The sequence below is a fragment of the Euwallacea fornicatus genome, chromosome 7 (genome assembly GCF_040115645.1).
Source record: "Euwallacea fornicatus isolate EFF26 chromosome 7, ASM4011564v1, whole genome shotgun sequence".
NCBI classification, from domain to species: Eukaryota; Metazoa; Arthropoda; class Insecta; order Coleoptera; family Curculionidae; genus Euwallacea; species Euwallacea fornicatus.
Window position 1 is genome coordinate 3,971,201 of NC_089547.1, and position 24,619 is coordinate 3,995,819.

General features: G+C 37.8%; 1 protein-coding gene and 1 long non-coding RNA gene across 8 annotated transcripts in view; one reads left to right on the forward strand and one right to left on the reverse strand.

Moving 5' to 3' along the window:
- Nucleotides 1-24,619, reverse strand: part of RapGAP1 (Rap GTPase activating protein 1) — a 96,230-nt gene that overhangs the window by 65,861 nt on the left and 5,750 nt on the right. The window contains exons 1-2 of one of the 7 annotated variants that reach the window (XM_066283395.1): nucleotides 22,939-23,269; nucleotides 11,583-11,624 (exon numbers count right to left, since the gene is read on the reverse strand). The exons of 2 other annotated variants lie outside the window; for them this stretch is intronic. Coding sequence is in view for 3 of the 5 variants with exons in the window: in XM_066283389.1 (XP_066139486.1) it covers nucleotides 5,988-6,070 (83 nt within the window). In the remaining 2 variants the exon portion in view is untranslated. Of the gene's footprint in view, nucleotides 1-5,987; nucleotides 6,341-11,582; nucleotides 11,625-22,938; nucleotides 23,270-24,619 lie in introns of those variants that run through there. 4 more of the 7 variants (XM_066283394.1, XM_066283391.1, XM_066283390.1 and 1 more) reach the window with 4 other exon arrangements.
- Nucleotides 2,614-4,232, forward strand: LOC136340148 (uncharacterized). The gene is made up of 3 exons (XR_010732267.1): nucleotides 2,614-2,801; nucleotides 2,906-3,145; nucleotides 3,267-4,232. It is a non-coding gene; the product is annotated as an uncharacterized lncRNA (long non-coding RNA).

The window sequence follows — 24,619 nt, forward strand, 5'->3', positions numbered from 1 at the left end:
TACTTACTGAATAATTTGAATACATTTCCATGTGATCTCGTTTTTTTATTTATACGAACAATATGGTTTCCAAATGGGCCTTAAAAGGATGCCCGGTTTTGGTCCTTCGATTAGATTAATGGACGCAGACAAGCAACTGATGTTTGTCGCAGAAGCGTGTGGAAATGCATCTTCATCGACTTAAAGAGAAACGTAAACAGTTCTCTTTACTTTTCAATTTGTTGTGAAGTGTGAACGCTTTTTAAGAAGCGTGATGAACTAAACCGTGCTCAAATCATTCTGTTGCTCTTCGAAATTCATTAAAATATAAACGACTACTTTATGATGGTACTTCCCGATGATAACATCTAATCGCGTGTCGTTTAATTCTTTCGAATTATGCACCGTTTTGTCCGGGCTACGCCCTTCGTACGTCATCTGGCGATGGTTAAAGTGACTCATTTCCAGGATCGTATAAACACTGTTTCAAACGAGATTTCCCAGTTTCAGTTTATGACTTTTCGCGTCCATCTAATCGGCAATTATCAACAAGAGATAGTGGTTTCAAATTTGCATGAGTCACAAATAAAGTCGTCGTACGTTAAAGGCGATCCCGATACTGTTGCGCTTGGTTTATGGACGGAGCGTATCGGTAACGTAACAAACCCAATTACCATAAATATCAAAAGAGCGAAGCGGTCCACGGAATCTAATGACTTGAGAGGAGAGTACGATGCGAACATCCTTAAAATAAACTGGTGGAAAAAGGGAACGTACCAAGCGAATTTAAATGTCAAATTTGAACCTCCAAAATTGTCGCTTCATTATCGTTCGTCTGATCGATGCGCGACTGCTGGGCACTTCGTTTTAACACCTTTATTGTGTTCAATGGGAACGACACAGAATTCGGGACTGGTTATTCAATACTGATGAAGCCAAAACTAGCTTTAAAACCCTCACTTTTTTCGAGAACAGTTAAAATTGTGAAATAATCAAGATTCTACTGCAAAAAATCAGCTTTCGCACACTTTATCACCAACACTGGAACCTATTATGAGACCTAGCTGTCGACTGGCAACCATAATAGACTTGACTAATAGGCCAAGAGGGAAGATCGTACAAGGGATGATTTTTTTCAGTCTCAAGATCCACCATTATCTTGTAGCAGGGTGAAAAGCACACGTGCAAATGCCACTCTCGACGGATGCGAATGTGACTCCCGGCGGTTCCTCAGGCGAGATTTGAAGCACATTCTGAGCCACGGTTAATGTCGATAATGGGAATGGTGATGCCCGTTGTGGTGTTACGTAACGGCTCAAGGTGTTTTTTTGCAAGGTGTTTATCGGCAGAACGGGCCTTTATTGTTGTTAGTTACGTACGATTAACCGGTTTGTTGCGCAATTTTCTCGTATTTCTTTTGCATATTGTGCGTGATGAATACACCTTAAATACTATCCCTACCCAACCATCGTATGATAGTACAAGATACCTATAATGGTGGCTTAAAAATATGACTTCTGAGGAAGCAGATACCCATTGACAGGCAGAAAGAGAATATTTTGATTTGCACCGATATCGTATTTACCTTCCCGATGGAACTGCGCAGGCCGATTAACTGGACCATACAGGTACAGTATGCAGCCCTCACTGTTTCTGAGATCTCAATTTTTTTTTCCAGATTGTACAACAAAGACATAAAAATTAAACGTAACCGTTAAAGGCAATAAATAGTCGAATAGCAAATTCTCGCCTGTAGGGTACGATTAATCGGCACAGATTTAAAAAGCATGATGGACGTATATGGCGGACATGGATGCATTATACAATCGCGCTTAAACACAAGAGTAAAACGAAAAACCTGTTTAGTTGTGATAGAGATTGAGAGAGAAAATGTAAATTAACAAAGCCCCATTAGGATTGTTTATTTGCTTATCTGGCATCAAGCATAATAGTTAGGTAACCTGGAGGACGTACACATAATAAACACAGGTGGGTCGACGGGTATTGGGAACACTGTGTGATTGGGACTTGATTTGATCTTTATCTAACTAGACTTGATTGAAAATTGCCTACTTAGGATCTTTTAATCGGTTGGTGGCGCGTCGAGTTCCAACGAAAGAGGCCAAATTTGCTTACTTCAGATAAATATTTTCATACCTATTAACCCACATCTGTCAACGGGATAACCATATGGGATGGATCGGTATATTTTGGGAAGCAAACTATTTATATGGACAAAACAAAAGCCAATTTTACCAATTAATTACGTAAATATAATTATCCAGCGGCGCCACTCGTGGAAGGTAAACATTAACATTTTGGTAAGGCCAGTTTGTCTAATTAGACCGGCCTCTACCGTCTTTCTCCAACGGTGGTCATTCGTCATCGGTATGTGTTTAAATTGTTTTGACCACTGGTTCGAACGTTTACGGGATTCGAGCTGAGGCAATAACGAATCTCTCACCAAAAACAGAAGATTGAAAATGCTAGGAAGTCTTAATTTGCAAAAATCTTAAAACTCCTTAGTGGTAAGAGGCAATTCGTATAAATTATCGGTATTGAAATATTTAAATGATGTTTTTTTTGCTTTATTTATCGGTTTGCATGCATACCCAAAATCTACTACTGATCGTTCGGAATAAACATCAGTATATTTTGGTTTGCTTCAGCATCAGGTACAAAGAGCGCATTTTAACAAATCATATAAATTTCATAAAAATAGAAATTTATTTTTGTTTTTTGAAAACACCAGAACGGAAAGTTTTACTCTTTACACCAAATTATAAGTGAACATCCAAATACCTCTGCATAGTACGTACAAGGTAACTTTTTTTTACTACATACGTATGTAGGTATGTTTGTTTTACACTTATGCCATTGTGGCACAAACCGCAGCCCTTTTTTGCTTTGCTTTTAAACCGTGTAGAGACAACAACAATTTCAACAAGTTTAAACTCGGAAGAACGAAACACTAATGGCAACTGCGATGACCAACTCATTTGTTCTCAGTCCTGTACGGACCAGGTCTCAGACTATTAAAGCAAAAATCTCTGAACCCAAAAAACACACAGGAAGCAACAAAATATCGGTGACAACCATTAAGAACCAAAAATCCGTAAGCAGAAAATCGATTGAAGTCCACCGATCGACAAACTTGGAAGAACAAGTAAGTGTGGATTATGACTCAAAGTGTTAGCGACTGTAAGATGGTACTATCAGATGACGCCTCAAATTCACGTCTAATGCTCATCTTTTTCAATACCTGAACTACAGACTAAAAATTTTAGGTTGAACATCAAGAGATCGAATGTCCAATATGCTTCGAGGATCTGTCATACATGGAGGCTCGGTTCACGTCATGCGGTCATGTTTACTGCAAAAAATGCATACAATCGCTGAATTACTGCTCTTCTGCAGAATCCAAAGGAAGGTCCAGTCTCTGTCCTTCGTGTAATGGGAAAATATACATTACCACCAATAGAAAATTATTTTTATAACTTCGTTCGGCAATGCTTTACCTATTTTAATCTACCCAGTGTCTCAGATTTTATGCGTTAGCAAAAGCTGGTAGAGAGAGAAGAATTTAAAAAGAAATCCAATGAGATACTAATCTAACTCGTTTTCTTTGAGCCACCCCGTATGTTCCAGCCTGTACATCTGTCTCGATCTTATGACTTTTGTATTTAAACCATTCTTCTATCTCTACGAGGATTTAAGATAATGGCAGTCCCATATAATCTAGGTTCTCTGTGTATTTGTTCTGAATTTATCTTTTAGTCGTTTATGGATTTTTGTATTTTAAATTTAAGTGTGTTTTTTTTATGTGTATCTTGGATTGTACTAATGAAGCATTTTCAACGGCCAAGCAGTAAATTATCTCATAAACAGTAATAACTTATTAATCAGATATTAATAAATTAAGTATTCTAGTTTTCAGTACTTTTTACGCGTAACTCTATGAAATAGATACAAATGTGCCTACGGTTTCGTCTTCATATTTTTACTTTTCCATGCTAAAGGTGCCCTTATCGCCTCACTTGGATGAGTTTTCCAGGAATCAGTTTTTATATATGAATAACGTCGAAGGGCGATATTCCTTGTGAATATGTAAAAAAATGCGAATTGCTTATAGTTGAAAAGATTTATGTTTCATGTATACGCGGCAGCAAGCTCCCTAAACTGCCTCTAGATATGAAATATGCCAAAGAATCGGCGTTTAATGAAAAGAATTAATAAAAAAGTATATTTCGAAAGTTTCCTTTTATTTTAAAAATCCGAAACACCCATACGAAACACTGATCGAAATTTCACGAACGTTTAAATTCTTAATTTAACAACGATCACTTTACTGCAGAAACTTCCACAAAATCCGCAGTTACGTAAAGTGAAATTCTGTGGCAATTTGGAAATCACTATTAGACAAATCTGCAAAATCATTGTACATACTGTTCATTAAAAACCAGGCTCGACTGGTTCTTATTCTTTTTCAAGTTCTTTGCAAGAACGTGATAATGATAGATTTTAATGACATAATTTGCAGTTTAACATCCATGAAAACCTCCTCGAAATGAACCCATACACACACTTACACTTGATCAATCTAAATCCTCTGGTGGCAGCTCGAAGTGCACTTGAGCACTCGAACCGGTCATGATGGCAATTTAGTAATTATCTCCCGCACGGTCTGTTGATTGACATCAATACTTCTGGTTTCAGTTCATCAGACACCATGCAGTTGTTACTTAATTCCCATGTAGAAAACCATAATTATTGTTGTTAGACCAATTTGAGACTTTTCGCGGTGTTCCATTGGCAAAATCGGGCCTGAATTTGGATTTCTAGGGCACAGAAAATCTTTAAGTTGTCTATACTGTAAATCTGAGAAATTTAGAGTTGCAAAGTATATGATTACAATTCCGTCACAGATAAGTCGATTGTTAAATTGCAATATTCTAGATTTGAATGATGAAAGATGATTGAGAATTTGAATTAGTAACAGTTCTTCTTCGTTGGCTTTATTGGCAAGGAGTGCCAATGCTAATGGTACTACCCATTCACGCCAACAGAATCAACCTGTAACTTTGACTTTAATCTTCAAACGAAGTATTACGGATATTCGCATAGGAAAAGGCGCACTCCAAACGTAAACAGTTTACACAGCTATCTGCGAAAATAGAAAAAGTTGTATCTTCCTCACGTTGATTTATGGGCTCGTAAAGTAGATTTGCTGCAAAATACTTCAGAATTTATTCGAAAATTTCTTCTTATCTCCTGGTGTTATTTTATTGAAATTCTGCTCTACGTCTAAAAATATTCCCTTCTGTGCATTATAATCTATTTTCATCTGTTCCCAAAGGACACATCACCGATGACCCGATTTCACTCCAACGGCTAATAAATTATTGATGGGTCGGGTCACTAAAATCAAATTCCAGTTTAGGGCTGGAAACAGGTGCCCTAGTTAAGCTTAATTGGCTTAATTAGGCAAAAATGACCGGCTGTGGTGATGGACCTCACCGAGGGCTTAACGGTATACCTTCCTTATTGACTGTGAAATTAGACCCGAAATGGAATAAAAAAATTAGTGGAGCGCAAAATTTTAAATGATTTGAAGACTGGGCTTTAATGTTCTATCAATTACTTGGGTCATTAAAATGTCTGTCGGTGGGCCATTCGGGCACAAAAGATGCGGTAAAATTATGATACTGGGAAAAAGTTTCGTGTGAGTTGGTGAACGTTAACATCAGTCAATATCGGTCGCAATTGGGCAAAACCTACTGGTTAAGAACTATGTATCGGCGATTTAGATTTTAATCGGGAAAATTGCCCGCCTCAACCTTTTTTTGTGGGCACACGCCCTGGCCGCTCGGGAAAATTGAAATGATCGTTCAGGTTAGACATTTGTTTGGCTTTTGAATTTACTACAAATCCGCAACCACTTTCGGGCTACTGGAGAAAATAAGGAACATCGCATGATTTGTTTTTATTAATCTGTGCAGATAACTTACATTCTCTTCATATACCTTTTTCTGGCAATCAAAGTGTAGGATTCCCTATGTCCCCCACTGAAATATTTCATCTTCAAACCCATAGAAACTATCCTAGTATCACGACAATTGCACAACAATATTGCACCCAGTTGCACCCATTTCGGCCAATTCACACGAATCCATTAGACCTTTTTTCAAAAATTCAAACTGACATTAACCGAAATCCATAATAAAAACCATCCAGGAATTCTTTCCGACGAACGAAAGACTTTTAAACCACGTAACAATACGCGTCGGCCCACGTGAATACGCACACGACGCGCCGGAGTTGCGTGAGTCTTCCGGAGGAGCGTTGGAACAGCACTGAACAGCACCAAACTGAACAGAAACTGAAACGCGGTTCACTTTTTTGATTCAGTCCGGGCTCCGGTTGCCTTCCACGGCCTTCTTTGCGCCCCACTACGTTTTCGGCTCACTCTGTAGTAGATTGTATTGTTGCGTTTCATCATCGAATCGCGGCAGTTGATTCGATTGCGATTTCGATTTCGTTTGGGGCCTCCGCCGTACAGTTCGAAAAGGTCGTCGATCCATAGAGATGCAATTAAATTAGTAATTTATCTACAGGGTCAGATGGCAGTCCCCACCTACATTCTTCTCAATATAGGGAAGTCGGCAATGACGAGCATTTGGTGCCGCTCCGCATACTTGTACTGTGGCGATTGAATTCTTAGGGGACGCCGCAAATTCAAGAATTCGTCCCTTAGGAACGGGACGTAAATTATAAATTAAATGGCTTGCCGAATAAATTATTAACGAACAACCATTAATTCCATTAATTACTGAACGTATAGAGATTTTAATGAGATCCTTCTGGAGGCAATAAATACGAACTTATTAAATATAACTGAAGTGCGGAATTTTTTCGTTTTTGTTAAATTTTGATATATTAAAATCATTTTAGCGGCGTTTAAAAACGTTCCAAGCAAGCGAGACCCACCTGTTCATTTCGCACATTTCCTCGGGAAAGAAAATTGTTGATTCGCCCAACGGAAATTATTATTTTAAGCTCGATTTTAGATCGCTTTTCAGGGCTTTCGCCTTGAAACAGTAATTTTTAATAAAAATATTTATCTTCAACTCCCTTTTTCTGGGAGCCAATTTTAGCGATAACTGACTGCTATTGTTCAATATTTCCCCTCGTACTTACACAGGTTAGAGGTAGTTGATCCCAAAATTTGATCACCTAGCACTTTCGAGAGCGGGCTGAATTTGATTCATTGTGTTAGAAAAACTGCACATGCCAACGCAACAAAGCAGCAAATAAGTGCGAACACGGGGGTAGTTAATGTACTCTGTATATATATATATATATATGTATTATAACACTTAGTATATCTATACAGAATGTCCCAAAAACGTCTGTACCTCTAGTTTTCGTAATGTAAACAATGTGGTAGTTAAAAATATAACCCTTTTGTTAATTTAACTCTCTGTTAACCAAAAGGAAACAGTTTCCCATAGCTCGAACGTTTGCGCGTTCCAACTATTGACCCGTGCATTAGCCATCCGATATCTGTGATTATAAGTTAAACCTCCCTTAAAGAGTAAAAGATGGTTTCTCTCGGATCTCTATACGCCACAGCATTGTGTCATTCTTCCAGTGCAATTCTATTATAAACTTTGACAATTTTTTATAAATCTTCATGTCATCAACACTCGGCTTCCACCCCGACCAAACCATTAATAATGCTGTTCTCCGAAAAACCTTCAATGAATTTTTCATCTTTCCGAAGTTTCCCATGTATAGAACTGGTAGTTCTGGAATTCTGAGAACAAATGAAACTCTTATTGGACGTTTTTATGCGATTACGTTTGCGGCGATTTGCCAAAGAAACTTACGAAACAGGCCAAGTTTATCGCAGATAACTGTTTTCGGAAGAAGGAAAGCACGAAATGATGATAAATTCCTCTTGCCTCATTATTATTTAATAATTAGTAGCGTACGAAAGCAATGAAATCAAATCTTGAATCAAACGCTTTCACAATTTTACTGCTCCGATAAAGATCTGTAATTTTCTATAATTTTGTATAATTGCCAAGGTCCGAAAGTTGGTTATTAGATGACTTAATGAAAATAACATCACTGTTGTTTTCGTTACAGTTAATTCACTATTTTTAGAATTTATTTACTTTTACTCGTAGATTTTTATACTCCGGAGATCTACTTAGCGTTATGATAATTTCATGCTCGTTTTGTAATCTTACAACAAACAACAGATTTCACCATTTGCTCGCATTTTGTCGCGTTAACGGTATGCAATTCATAAGTTTTAGCGATGGAAATTCTACAACCCATTGCCGGAGGCAATAGCCCGTAAAGTGTCAAACAATGGCGGCACGCACCCATTAGACCATCCCGACCACTTGACGGGAACAATGGGACGTCAGTTGGGACTCTTTTATTTAACACAAATAAATCAAACCTTGATTTCGAGGGGGCTGCAAACATACCTTTATTAATCTCTATTCTCTATGCTCGTCGTGAATGGGTATCGGTCATTTTGATTTCGTGGAAACGTTTTGAAAATAAATTTCATTTTCTTGGTTAACCCGAAGAAGTTTTTAATTAGAGTACAATATATAAAAGAAGTTATGTGGGCAATATAACGTGCTTTCCCTTATGCTTCCTTATGCAGTTTAATCTGCTTATCAATCCTATCTAATTATTTTGGATTTCTGAAGTGATCTTTCCTGGAATTTGAAAGGACATAGAAATCTGACGAGAACGATTTCTTAGAAATAATTTTTGTTCATTTTGATAAAGTGAACAATTCGAATTTTCAATTCCATGAGAGAAACTAATTTGGGCTTCTCCCACTCGAAATTCTTGGCAAGAGAAATCTGTCTTTGAGCCCTTAGAAGTGCCTTATCAGAAACGTATTTGTTTTAGCAACCGAATGGCGTCATAATATCGTGCTACCGTACTTCTATTACCTCACAGAACACAACTTCCTACAATGTGTATTCATCATCGTTTAGCTTTCGTTCACAGCTAAACAAAAAAAAAACACTCAAACAACCAAAACAAAATATTAAATTATTAAACAGTCAATAAATCTATAGTGCCTAGTGAAAGGAGGCCGCCTCTTTATGGCCCGTCCAATGTTTGAACGGTTTTTAACAAAATAAAAGGCGACGCTTCGGAAGTCCCGTTTGGGGCCGCTGATAAACAATGGGGCCCTTTGGCCCGGCAGTAAATAAGGCTCCTTTTTAGGTAGAAACGCACGCCTGATTAATTTTTTATTAAGACGGGCTTTACGTGGGGCGAATATGAGGCAATGTTCGATACTACCTTTCCGTCACAGTTATGTATGTGATTGCGTTAATTTTCCTTTCAAAAGTAATTGCACAAAAATAACTGACAAACTTACTATTATATACTATATAACTAAGGAACCTAGTGAGAAGGAGGAGTTGCTTCTATTACATAGATCAAATGGGAAAAAATTATAGCACTAACTGGAACTGTCGTGAATATACGTAGGAGTGAACTTTGATTCCAATACATTACTTGTTTATGTGATTCATGCTATTTATTCATTCAGATGATTGTTCGGTCTCATTGAAAAATTGATATAAATTTACGAATTGTTTTCAAGGCTATTTTTTTTTTCACGTATTTCCTCAAACACTTCCACGACATTCAATCATGAAAATTCAAACAGCCAGTAATTCCTACTTATTAAAGCTCGACTTGATTGGCAGATGAAATATTGTTAGAGGTCTTTTGAATACGTACTAGAACCATCGAACAACTGTCATGATTCAGCCAAAATCCTTTAAATCGCCCCAAAATCTATTTACAATGGTGTTATAGATTCTAGGGCAGATGCATAATACCACAAAACCGCTAATCTTTTATTGAGGAGGGTTTCGTATGCATTAGGTGGCTCGAAAATTGGGTTTGTTCGAATCGAGATTACCTATTTATGGAGTTATGAAACTTACGGACATAGATTTCCGTTAATTCACCACTCCAGTCCTTTTCATGGTCCACTAATGGTACCCTTCAACATTATATGTTGCCAATCATGCATCTGCCACCATTCATCGCCATATTTCAGACAAATCGGGCTTCATCTGTAGCTTCGCACCATAATTTGATGAGGGTGTCCTGTCATGATTGATTAAGTAGTGTGTGACGAACTATACGTAGAGCAAAATGTTCGTCCTTAAATTCAGAATGCTGAATTACGAAATTAAAGCCAAATTGAGGGTTGAAGAGACACTGTCGAGTGATACTATCCCCCACATAAATGGTATGGAAAATACGTGGTTATCGTCATAGAAACAAGTATCTTTCACCATAAATTAAAATAAATTATATCGAATTACTTTACCTCCAAATGAAATTTATTAAACGATATCCGAATTTTAATTGGGAACTCATATTTCCATGAAAAAGGGCCGTGTAAAATGCGCCCGCTGAAATTTTAATAAAACTGCTGCTCTAGTGCCATTTTTCTCTTGCGTAACGGCGCGTGTGTTGGCCGAGACCATTTACGAGAGATTAAAAATATGCAAATCCGATGGTACCTTGAAGTGTGAACACAAGGAGCCGCGATAGAAATCTTCACACCATAAATCCAGTCGATTGAGTCCACCTGATTTCCTATTTAGATCCCAGTTACCAATATTAATTACGTAACCATGATGGGACATTTAAAGGACTACATTCAGATTGCTAATTACGGTACAACGACCAAAATTAAAATCAGTAAAAATGGCTAGAATTTATCATTTTAACTGAAACCAAGTTATTTCACTGGTCTCGATAACGTCACAAAGATAAAACGTTCATTTTACCACGGAAGGAATTATTTCACGCCATCATTCCCTCTTCCCATGCATACTTCAAGTCACGTTAAGGCAGTCAAACTGTCATTTGTCATTTCGCTCTATTTAAATTTCTTCAGACCTTATATGAAATTTAAACTTGCTTTATGTCTTTCTTACAACATAAAATAATCAAATTCGCCATTAAGGGATCTTTGAGTTGGCTTCATTATGCTCGATATTGAACGAATTATTCAACTTTGACGACTGCGGGTCCATTTATGACAAGTGAAACGTGAAATCACAAAGGAAGACAATGAAACTGATTAAAACTCCGGACGAAGGAAGGCTTTCGAGGAGCTGCTTTTGACGCTTACGACTCTTAATATTTGTGGAACTAATTAAGACCCCCTCGGGAGGGCCCACAATAGAGAGGCGAATTACGTTTTAATGATGGAGAGACGAGAAATTCGGTTGTGAAGGGGTACGAGGCGAATTCGTTGAAGATGATGAAGTTAGCGAGGTCTCGGCTTAGTTAATCGGTCATGACACGTGTGATGAGCCATTTTAGGTTAGTCGCAAAACTGTGTTGTTAATGAATTTTGAGATGCGTTTTATTCTTGGGGGTACAAATAAAAAAATTGATTACTCTTTGAACGTCGAATATTCAGTTAAACATTGAAGCAATTCGGCCATTTAAGACGGCGAATTCCTTCATTAGAAAATGTCAAACGCCACTTAATCGCAAACACTAATTCCAATTTAATAAAAACTCACCTGCGAATTCAAAAAACGGCTAAAATATTGGTCGAGACTCACCTGCAAAGGAAAGAAAATAAATGTTAACAAAATCCAGACCATAATTAACTATAACTTTTCAACCAACAGCATAATTCCGAGCTTAAGTTTCATCTGCACAACCGCACAAACTGCGCATATTTCATTATAGAAAATGGGACTTATCTCGCAGTTAAGTGCTATTGCCAAAGGATTGTGCTATCACTCGATGCTCTAATCGTCTGTCTCTAATGCTAACAACCAGCTTTAGCGTAACCATCCTCAACCAGGACGGGTGACTCAGAAACAGGGCTTACCCCGTATACATTTGGTTTGCAAATTCGACATGGAGATTTTATTTTAGCTTTTGACTCTGACAAATTAGTTAAATAGTAATATATTAGTCTTCGGCCAATATTACATGAAAATGTGACGCAAAAGCAATTGTTGAATTGACAAAATACAGTAGGAAAATTCATCATATGTAAATGAGTGTTTCAGAAAACTTCTCAAATCCTGGGAAAATGATCAATATCAACGGAAGAAGAGGTAAAAAAATTCCTTTGTTACTTCAAGGCTCATTGAGAATAAGTCCTGACTGCAAAACAATGGAAAGCTTCAGAATTCCCAGAAGATTAAGCAGAATTGATTCCTGTTTGGAAACCTTTCGAGCGATCTTCTATCTGGAAGATCATTTTTTAAAAGCACATTCCAATTTTCGAAACTCTATCCCATGGCTTGCCATTGAATAAAAAATAAAAAATTCCATGTTTAAACTGCAACAAAAGCTCGTCGACATTTTTGGTCACAAACATGAGTCTCTCGGAGGGTGCACCCAACAAATGATTGACTGAGGGCAAAATAGATGACAATAGGGGATGACCGAAAGCCGGACATCTCGCGATTTGGATCAGAGACTGTTTCATACAATTTGACGGGGCACAACCACCCTTCATCCATGTTTTAATGGTCTAGTAGATCCATATACGTCCTGTCTCAATATCGTCATTTTTCTTTTTTTTTTAATTGTCTCACCCCGCAGATAACGAGGATAAAGATATAGAGATAACAAAGACGACAGAGTTCCTCGTTTCGTCTTACTTTTGTGATCCACATAAAGTAATTCATTTACTTTGGTACAATGTACCTAGAATTGCCAGACGGCACCGAATTAGGGAGGTGTCACTTTTTCCTCTCATCTAAACTCTTTGACCACTGATCACACTGATAAATGAAACTAAACACATCCCACCCCTAAAAATAGGGGAGATTCTCTATTAACAGATGCGTTGGTATGCAAATCGCAAATCGGTTTTTGTACCACTGGGGTTAGTCCGCTTTGCCATTCTTGAAGTGTGCTCGATTATGAATGGGGCTGGTAATTAATGAAATAAAAAGATAAAGGAATTAAGCCCAATTGTGTAGTAAACTCGATCCAGGTTTTACTCGGGCATTCGGACATACACAATAATAATCGAATTAACTCATGCAGTAATAATGGTTAATGTTGCTATACTGTAGTAATTTGTGTGACTTGCACGTTTTCAGATGCGTGGTATCTACCCCCCCACACAATGACACTAATTGCATTATGTGGAATTGCACAACTGTGAGGAAATGTGAAGAAGGCTTTTTTTATCACCGTCTAGATATAAAAGGCAAAAATCGGCACGCACAAAGAATATTGACTAGATACGATGTATGCAGGATAAGAATAACAAGCCAGCACCAATCAAAACACTTTTCAACGTAAATAAATTCACTCGTATGCGCGGGTGTATAACAATGCGAAACCTCTTGTAACGGCTAACCTACTTAAAATCAATGAATAAGAAAGAAGTGCAATAAGGCCGCCCCCAGAAAAAGGTAATCTTAGCTTTTTTGCTTATTGATCTAAGTGGCTCAAACTAAGGGCGATCCCGTGCGACTTGTCTGAATTGCCTTCTTGAAGTTTTGACTCGAAAGGAAAAGACAGGGAAACCACATTGTAAACTAACATATTATGGCCCGAATGCTTTTAATTTTAACGGCGCTTCCAATAGAATCAAAAATAAATTTTATCCCCCCTCCCCCCTTCAACTCCACTACCCCCCCCCCCCCCCCTCCCCGCCCCTGGCGGATGACACGAATTCCCCAATTCCCTCAAGACAGAAAGGTCACCTCCGGCTAAATTGAAACTGTAACCTTTTGAAAAGTCCACTCTAAAAAAGGAACAAATTCTCTATTATTAAAGTTGCTTTCAGCTAAAACTCAGAAAGGTGCGCACGTTAATTCCTCTTTGTTGCTCTTGCGGTCTGAGAAAAACTTCCGCTGTCTATTTCCAACTTTCATTGAATTTTAAAGTAAGCAACAAAACAGGAAGTTTCCTACGGCACTCGAAAGCACAGTGGTGGCACCTAATTTGCATATTATTTGCATCTCTGAGAGGAATTTTTTCAGTGGCTCAAACTGTGCTAAAATTCGATGATGATATTATGCAGCTTGTGCTCCCCAATCATTCCATCACTGTCACGGGTTTTTTATTTCTCATTAATAAAGTTGAAAATGATAAAGGTCTGGTAATCCTCGCACACAAAAAAGGGATTACATCCATTTGAATATGTCGTCGGCAAAGGTGATAAGTTTCGGTTGACATTGATGGAGTGTCCCATTCTTGTCACGATCCTCTTCCTGAATAAAGAAATCTGATACTTTTTTTAAAAATGCAACTCAAAAAAAAAAAAAAATTGCCGGTCAAAGACTGTTTTTACAATGATTAAAATAGTGGCAATTGAAAAGCCTGAAAAGCCAAGATTGTATCTTAAAGTAGTCGTCCCGCCTGTCTTTTGATACTCCTGACGTTAAGCTCTGCCTAATTGCTGGGTCTTAAATGGCTTGTCCGCTTTGCGCATACATTATAACGAGGAAACTAACTAATATAACGGTTGACGCACCTTAAAAGAGCTTTTTAATACTATACAGTATTTTAAAAAATAAGTGTTGCACATCGGAATCAATCGCTTTCTTTAAATGTGTCACTGTTTACAGAATTAAATTTAATCGCCTGTGATAAAACACCGTCTTTGATGTTATTTTTATCTAAACTCTTAATACCCTAATAAAATTCGTTTAATGTCAATGAAAATAAAAAACTTGCACATCAAAGTCTGAAAATACCAATATCGCATCACTCCCGGAGGGTTTAAAACAACGTTTTTGATGTTTTGGAAAAAATCATTTTCAGATGTTATGAAATTTTCTGGCTCCGAATATCGAAGCAATCTTGTGCTTTATTAGTGCGCTTAATAAGCGCAAAGCCTTGCTCGATGACCCTTGATGGCAAACTATCGTTATTTGCTCAAGAAGGTAACAATAAGTTTTCCGGTCCAGGATGCCACACTTCCTTAGGTTAGAGCCAGCTGGCATTATAGTTATTTGTAACTTTTAATATATTCCAGTCCAGTAAGTTCCGAAAAGGGTACGAAATGGGGTATAGGATTGATGACAGATGTAAGGGAAGAAGTAGGGTCAGTTTGGGTTCGGTGTAGTGTCCAGTTATTGTTGACGAACCTCTGAACTTGTTCTTGAAGATTTCCATTGCTCGTCGATTTTTAACGCGAGAAATTTCAAATCACTTCAATTAATCACAAAATATGAAATTAGTTTTGAATAACCGCAACCGGAATGCTGCTATAAGGGAACGAGAAAGTAAATAATAAGTTTTAATTAAGTTCCGTAGTTTGCCAATATGAATTTGAATTTCGCTGAAGGAACGCCACTGGACATCTCGATTTTGACCTGAACAAATTGGGCAGCGTTACACCTGCATTTTCATGTACCCACTTGAGTCCTCGTACGTCACAAAAAGCATAAACCTCTTTCGGTGACAAGTGACACGTCCTATATAGCACAAATTCCCATAAGAATTTTAAACATCTACATGAGTGCATCCACTTTCGTTTATCCAATTACGTCGATTGGCCTGTTCTTCTGCCATATCTGTCACAGAGCAACATCTGTCCGAGCGGCATGTCTATAACTTAATGACCGTTCTGGCCTTAAGTTGTTAATAAATTGCGGCTCCTTGGGTTTTTATCGTTTTTAAAATGGCTCGCAGGGGCAAAAAGGCCGAACGACCACTTGTCAGTTGTGTCTTATTCGCTTGTTAGCAAGAAGGGGCTCATTGGGCAAACATAAGACATAAAACTAATAGGTGTCGATGCGCGTTATTAAGCAGAACAGCTGCTTTTACCCGTCGGCAACGACTTTTTTCTCTAGGCGAATTTCTGGGAAAAATCCTGGTTAATGAGATGCGGAGTCGAGAGTTTTGAGAGCACATTTAACCTGTAAAAGTTACGTGGAAGTTCAAGACGTCTCTTGGGTTGTTAGCTCCGAGACCTAATGACGCAATTAATACGTCATACAGCAGTTTACTTTGTAGCACTTTTAACTTCGGGTTAAATGACTGCAGTGCTCGGATGAAATTTCATCGCTGGATAAAAAGCTTCCGATCTCCAGAGGGGCACATTTGTAACCAATCAATTAAGAAATTTGGGTCTAACATTCTTTAGAACGTTGTCGACAAATTTACATAAATGTCACTCAAACATTCGATCCGCCCGACGACTTCTATTAAGTTACACAACGAATACAAACAGGACTACCCTTTTTCACATAACAGAGATGTCAATCAGATCGTTTAACTTCGGGCAGTATCTGCATCTGCAACTGTATTACAAATCGAATATATTGGGTAACAAAAGGGGTCCTAACCCCGGTCTGATAGCGTTCAAAGTAAGCCAATTAAACTCTGATCCCTTCTTAAGGTTCGCAATTAAGCTTTGTCGCTCCCCCTAACTCAAACACGGGACTCAAGTGTGAGGCAAATTCGGTGCATCAATCTCAAAGAGCATCCAATTTGTAGGCTGTCATTAAGCGATCCTCCCTAGCAGTATGTGGCCGGAAATCGATCTTATAAATCAGGCGAGGAGTATGAATTTGCGGTAGGAATGCCTGCTTGTATAATGAGCCCTGTATTGGATTTCTGCATCTAATTGCAAATGACATACATTAGAGGGAAGTTGCAGAACATGTGGGGAATTCGCTGTAATTGGGGGCAGATTTAATAAAACTCTCAACTGACGTATCCTCTCTTCGCCCCGGTGAGATGAGGCCTAACCGAAACTCCAAATACAAAAATCTTAATTGAAAATACATATTGGATGAGTAACATAAATTTTTAACAATATTTTATCCGTAAGAAAGATTGGTTTCTGGTCACGATGGTGAACGCTTAATTTTATGAACTTATTTATTGACTAATTTTAGTGTAAATCACGTATTTATCAGTCTTTAATGCCATTTTTAGGATATGAACATCTAGTTAATGTTAACTTATCATACTGATAGTTCCTAACTCGATTGCTGATACAAATATTACGACAAATCGAAACATTCAATGGTGGGCCGCAGACCCAAATTTTTACTCTAGATTGTAAAAATAGTAGAAGCTCCTACCTCCTACGTACTTATATTGCACTCACGTTACTACGTCAGATGTGAGAGGTCAAAGGCGAAAAGCAACAAATTATCTCGGAAAATCTCTACCTTGAACTGCGAAACCCCCAAAGGAAATCTGAGTTTAATGAAAGTAACCCACGTATACGGGAAGAAACAAAATTGTTTTGCCGGGTCCTGCCTCTTCCTGGTTTTAGACGCTAATCCACAATCCAAAAGACACTCGGCAAATTTCATTAAAACTTTATACATGCTTTAATTAACGTACATCTGTCAACAGAGAAACCTACAGGAATTAACCACGTGTTCCACGCGAATCTACGTGGGTGCCATTCCCCTTCCTTTAATTCGTAACCTGGAAGCTCACGCTTTAGGATACACCCTTGGAAAACCTAATGCAGATCGTTAACTGAGTTATATACAGGGGATGGACAAAATAATATGAACACCATGCGATCAAATACATATATTTGCATATTAGCAACGCTGCTTCCGCGTAAATAAAGCAAGGCGTAGATGTTGCACAGTTTATGTGCCAAGTCTTGTAGGTTATGTTTCATGGTTTTACTCGCTTTTTTTTGCAAAGATCAAAACAAAATATCGATGAAATGTGTGATCTCTCAGATTTCAAAAGAGGGCAAATCGTTGGTGCTCGATTAGCAGGAGCGTCTGTAACGAAAACAGCTGAATTGTTTAACGTTGCACGATCGACAGTGTCCACGGTAATGTCAGCATACACAAAGTATAACAAAACATCATCGGCGAAGAGGAATAGTGGGCGAAACCCAAAGTTAACTGACAGAGACCGACGAACATTAAAAAAAATTGTGGCCAGACAACATAAAACTACCGCGGCAAAAGTGACAGCAGAACTCAACACTCACTTAAGTAATACGGTTTCGTCAAAAACAGTTCGTCGGGAGCTCCACAAAGCTAACATTTATGGAAGGGCTGCAATTGCGAAACCCTTTATATCGCCTGTCAACGCTAAGCTGCGAAAAAAATGGTGTCACGAGCACAAAACCTGGACACTTGATGATTGGAAGAATGTGATCTGGTCTGATGAATCGTCATTTACATTATTTCCTACAAACGGTCGAGTTTATGTATGGAGGTGCCCAAAAGAAGCCTACAATCCGGACTGCCTGCTTCCTACAGTCAAGCATGGAGGAGGTTCCGTTATGATTTGGGCAGCAATATCATGGTATTCAGCTGGTCCTATCATTCAAATCGCTGGCCGGATAACTGCCAATGAATATCTAGATATTCTCAATGACGAAGTTATTATAATGAGTAGCATATTGCTACCAGATACTGCCATATTCCAAGATGATAATGCGCCCATACATACAGCCAAGAAAGTTCAGTCTTGGTTTGAGGAGCATAAAAATATCATAAAACATCTTCCCTGGCCCGCACAATCCCCAGATCTCAACATAATTGAACCATTATGGGCAATTTTAGAACAGAGAGTGAGGAACAGATTTCCACCTCCAACATCACTGAAGCAATTGGCGGATGTTTTGGTACAAGAATGGGACAACATTCTATTAGAAACTATTCAGGCCCTCTACGAATCTCTGCCCCGAAGAATTTCAGCTGCTTTAAAAGTAAATGGTGGCCCAACACCTTATTAATAAATAAATATTGTGTATATTTCAGGTGTTCATATTATTTTGTCCACCCCCTGTATGTATTCACGTTGATGAAGATTTGACGGCAAACCGAACCAAACGCTGCTTATTTCCAGTAATTATGGTACCTACGACGCTGAAAACCCAAAAGTGGGTCAGTAAAGACTAACAGTACCCATCTACACCTAGAATACCGATTTAAAGACCTGCTGTGGAGTCTGTGTTGTCGTAGTTTTTTTTTTTTGATAGATAGCAGCTATGGGAACTATCAATTATATCATTTTTTTCGGAGCGTTACATCCGACAACATTGGCATCATTAGGCCATGTTTGCATTTACAAAATTCCCTTGTAATGATTGGAGTCGGATCACGAAAGCCTTAACAAATGTGTTACAATGGGAGGACACGAGCTTATTTAAAAATTGTTGGGTGTAGATTTAATGGTACCACTAGATTTATTGTTCTGCATTGTTTAACTTTGTTTGGTATTCAGGAAATGTCGTTGAGTAAATAAGGTGCTATTGGGTTATTGCTTGATGATGATAATGACGGCTTTCTTTTCTGTACTTGTTAATTCCTCACAGTTCAAAGACATTGGTTCACTCTTTCGTGTAAAAATTGCTCGATTTTTGATGAAATATTTGAAAGGTTTCGTGATTCGGTGTGGCGTGCGTATGTGCATGGCCTGCAGACTTGCCAGATTCGAGGTCTGCCATTAAAAACCGTTTAATTAGAACAAGATCTTTTTCTATTTGAAAATAGACCGACATCAGAGGTCTTTGACCTGCTTTTACAAGCTGGAAAATCTAAGCATAATGTGTGGTTTTTCAATGTAACCCAACAAATGGGTAATTGTTTTAGGAGCTTTGATTAACTTTATTGGTAAACAGCAACGAATAGGATATGTCTAAGAAACTTTATATGTAACGAGAAACATGTTGGGGGAACTTTCAATCTGTGTTTGGAGGGTTATGGGCAAAACAAACAAATGGTCCAAAGCTGGAGACACGCTGGGATGCAACTTGTTTGCTGACCGAGTTTCAGTGTTGACAAACTCTCTGATATTTATTGATTCGATTGAGTTGATTTTAATGAAACACAATATATGAGATCGTATCGATAAGCGGGAAATTAGGTTATTACATACTGATGCACAGATGCTTCAGGAAATACAGAAAAAATATTATACAAACGCTCTGCACAATTAGGAACTTTCTCAGTCAGCTGCATCTTTTAAGCGAGAGAGGCAAAATATGCACTTTGCCTTAATGAATGAAATTCTAAATATCTTTTATAGACTCATTCACTATACCGAGGACAACTGGCGTATACCGCAAAAGTTGTATCTTCGCATCAAATAACCATCCAAACGGAAAACAGCTTATTTAGCGCGACCTCTAAATAATAAACATTATAAGATAATAATAATGAAGCTTTAATTAGTAGCGCGAATGAATAGGATCTTTAACACAATTTCAGTTAAACTTACTCTCTTCTAAACTATAATGAGACGATTTCACTTCGAGAATGAGAATATGATAAAGAAGTCTAAACACTTTAAAGTGTGAAAACAATATTGATATACTAAATAATAAAGATGTTAAACTTCTCATCACTCAACTTCAGTTGAAAGTGCCACGATAAGTGTACAGAAACAATGCTGTCTTCCTAACATGTCTTAGTATTTTAAATAGCAAGAAAAACAATGTTAAGCATAAAAGGAAATCGGTGTTTATTGAAATGCGAAGGCACTTGAAAGTCGAAGCTAAAATCAAAGCAAATATCTTCGCATTATTTGAACCAAATTTTTCTGCTATAGAGTACAACACCATTTAATTTTGCGAACTTGGAAGTATCCATAATCAGTGTATCAACGTAATTAATGATTGCTTTAAATGTTGATCCGCACATTTACTCGATTTTCCAGTACTTCTAATCAAAGATATATCAATATCAACACTTCCTGGAAGGTCATGATAAGATACAAAGACGTCTTCAAGGATATACTTGTTTGTTATTCGATAGCTGATAGGGAGACAAAGCTGCAGCTAAATGCAATTCCACATATACATACAAACTTGGGACTGTTTACTTATGTGTTGTGTGTTGAAATTTGTGGATGAAAATGTTTATATAGATTTGGGGTCTTTTATGGAAATTCAATTTTAACACACAGCTGCTAATTCCATCAAAATACATACATATTACTAAACACACATACACTCATGCTCATTGCAAATACGGTATTGTTGCGACTTCGGAGGTCTTTTACCTGCGGCCGCCGCACGCCAAGAGTAACAACGTTATCGGTTTTTTTATGGAACATAAATGTGGTTTTCAATTATGTTTCTTATTGGTGTAAACTAGGGCTTACAAACAATACACTTGATAACCATTCGTATCTCGTAATTTTTCTGCATGCCATTTATTAATTTAAATTGGCCACAATTTGCTCATATTAAACGGATATGCCGTATCAAGTGTCGCAATGACACTGTTCACCATATATATCCTGTTAATAGCCCCCCAAGCTCAATCCCGAACCCCTCCTGCATGTATTCACTTTTTATACACCACGAAGGAACCATTAACTTTGAACACTTCAAGCACTAGTACATAATATTGAAGAAATCCTTTCCCAACGAAATCTTAATTAGAAAAACTAACGCGTCAAATAACAATAAATATGCAAGACACCCATCTGAAAAGTAATGAAAGCTCTTTTAGTTCTACCTGTATACCAAAATTGGTGTCAGTGGAAAGCGATTTACGTCATATCCCGACAATAAGGCACTACGCGTGTGAATGTATGTATCTATATCAGAATAATGAAAATTTTCACATAGAACAGGTGATGTGATAAACGATGTCATAAGTGTCATATATCATTGTTTCCTTAACACCGCGGCACCGTAAACCCGTATGACTAGATTTCTAGGAGATCTCAATGACAAAATATGTAATATTTATGAAGTTTTATTTTAGTTTAATATGCACTTCGAGCGGTGCTCTTGCATCGTTTTGGTGTTAGATAATCCACTGAAAGTAACGCGCATTTCCAAGATTGATTTACTTATACAATAACAAAACTAAGCGAACATCGGTCATATGTTTATCTCGAGGGTTATACTCTGTTGGGTACATTGACCAAGTAAGACAATCACAGGATCGACGATCGAGATTGGCAACATTGATTTTCTACTATATATTATAAGGAGCCTATTCGAGGTATTTCTATGAATGAAACTGCACGCATCTTTTTGAGTCACTTATCCAATGTAAATTGTTATTGGCGATGGGTCCACTGATATTATTTCGAATTATCCCAATGTCTAACAAGGTGATAACTGAAATCATTATGAAATGTGACGGTACAATGTTGCGACTATGATTAATCGAAATAGTTTGGAAGTTAGGTGTTATATCGAGTGACAAGGCGAATTGAAAACCATGCAAACAGTTTGTAACAAATTGTGTATGGCTGCCTAACTGTCATTTTCAGCTCCACTGGAAGTAGAGTCTATTCCTTATTTGAAATTCCTAAAATACCCTATACAGGGTGTCCACTTTTCGAGCTCAACTAAGGGAATCTCGGTGACCATAAAAGATAGGCGGAAGTTGGGCAATGAAGAATGTTCTGTTTAAAAATAAAATAAAACGTCCTATAACTTCTGAGGGTATGTAATTGAAAAAGCCGAAATTTTAGAAAGATGTTCTTACTTTTTCCATAACATATTTAGCGAAGTACATAATTCAAGATTATTGACACTTCCATCCTTGCAAGTTTCCCTCTTCTACAACGTGGCGAAGCCTCATTTGAAATCCGACGATTCGGTTTTCGACAACATTAAACATCCATTAAGCTCGCAATTGAAAAAAAACCGACGCATTTTGAATCGTAACAACAGCGGCGAAGTTTCATTTAACGTTAATTTCTATGACAACAAAGATGAAAACAACAAGGGGGTTGACCACATTACTACCGACTAGGTGGCTCCGTAAATAATGATTCATACGTGTGTTATTCAATTGTTTTAGAAAAAAACACGAGTAAACGAACTTACACTCATGCCAACATACCTTATAAGAACCTTTTGTAGTTACTAGGTGGAAAAAATAGGCTATTTTTCAAATTTCATGAGTAGTCAAATACAAAAAGCATCTCAAACTAAGAAGAAACATCCTCATGAGACACAATATGTAAAATAATTATTAAACTCCTCACCCATTGCTTTCGTTAGTCACCAGTTGCTCCAGCATTTGAATTTTCAGCATCGTGTGAGCGTATCCCTGCCCGAACTTAAACCCTAGAGCCCCGAAACAGATCACATCATACGATTCAACAGGTATACCCGGGTATATCTTCAGTAATTCAAACTAAAACCTGCGTACACTCATTAGCAACGAACTAGCGTTAAACATAATAATGGTCCATTCTGGAATTTTGACAGAAAACAAAAAAATCATAGCATTCCGAGCGGATCCGGACGAACGAACGTCGAAGATGTACGAATCGCGTCCCAGCCACCCACGATAGCGGCAAATCGACTGATGCAGGCGCTCAGCTGGTCGGCGGTAATCGGCGTCGCATGACTCCTAGATCTACAAGTTGGGAGGCGCGAAATTGCGGCGAAACAGTGGGATCAATCAACGATTTGTTTACTCGGAAAATTGTGTTATTTTCATGTAGTTTTATGGTTTCGTTGCTATATTGGTGGGTAAATATAATAAAGAAAATTGCTTCACAGTTGCTCAGAAATGATCTGAAATCCTGGAAAATCATAAAAATTTAATCAAAAATGTGTGTATATAAAACATATTTTGACGTTAAATTAAGGCGAAAATTCGCCATTTTGTATACTAGAAACAGCAATCATTTACACTTAATCTAAAAACCTATTATCACGAGTTAAAATTGGGATCGTAGCAGATAAAATAAATAATGAAAATATGGAACAACCTCTCTACAAAAACTCTTCAAATATTTAAACCACTGCATGAATTATCCTCCCTGGAACTGTGCACTATGTCCTCGTCAAACAAAGACACTTTTACGGATCAACAACGAAACGGAGGGAGAAAGAGAAAGAGGGAGAGAGAGAGAGAGAGAAAGACAGAGCGAAAGACAGAGAGGGAAAGAAAGAGAGAAAGAGAGGTGATTAGATCAGAAAAACACGATTTACCTTTGATTTCGGGACATAAAGGACGATAGGAGTGTGCTAGCCCGGGCAATAAAGCGACGACGAATGCTCATCCATCCCTGGAATGACTAATTGGCATTTCGATGAAGCTCAGTTTTCTATGAGATTCAATTTCCAAGTAAAATGGATTTTCAGGTATCTCTGAAATTAACGGCAAATGTGAGATTGATTTTAGGGCTGAGGCGAGTTGCGATATACTACAGGGGCATATCGGGCCCTGCACTTCTAGCTATAATAAACTGGATTTTTGGGTTAATTAAAGAAATTAAAACTAAATATTACCGCAATAAAAAACCACTTAACCCTTTTCGCGGAAAAATCACGCTGCAGCCGCCTCGGGAAATATTGCCCTTATCTCCCCATCCATCCTCGTTCCGGAACAATAAATCAGAAGACCTCCCCAGGAGAACGTAGCCTTCATTTAGGTTAAGTGTTGGGGCTTTGGGGGTTTACGGGTCGTGTGTAAATAGAATCCAGGACAATTTTATTAAATACTCAAATGAGCGGTTAACACGATTAATGCGCATAAATCACTCTAAAATTACTCCGGCTCGATTTAATTAACAAATCGATAAATGGATTTTAGAAATCCATTGCTATTTTTGGTTCAGCGTCTTTCCTCTTCAATAAATGGGTCAATAAAAAAAATAAACCAGTTTAGTCATCGGTTTACTGGATTAATAAAGCTCACTTTATTTATCAAAA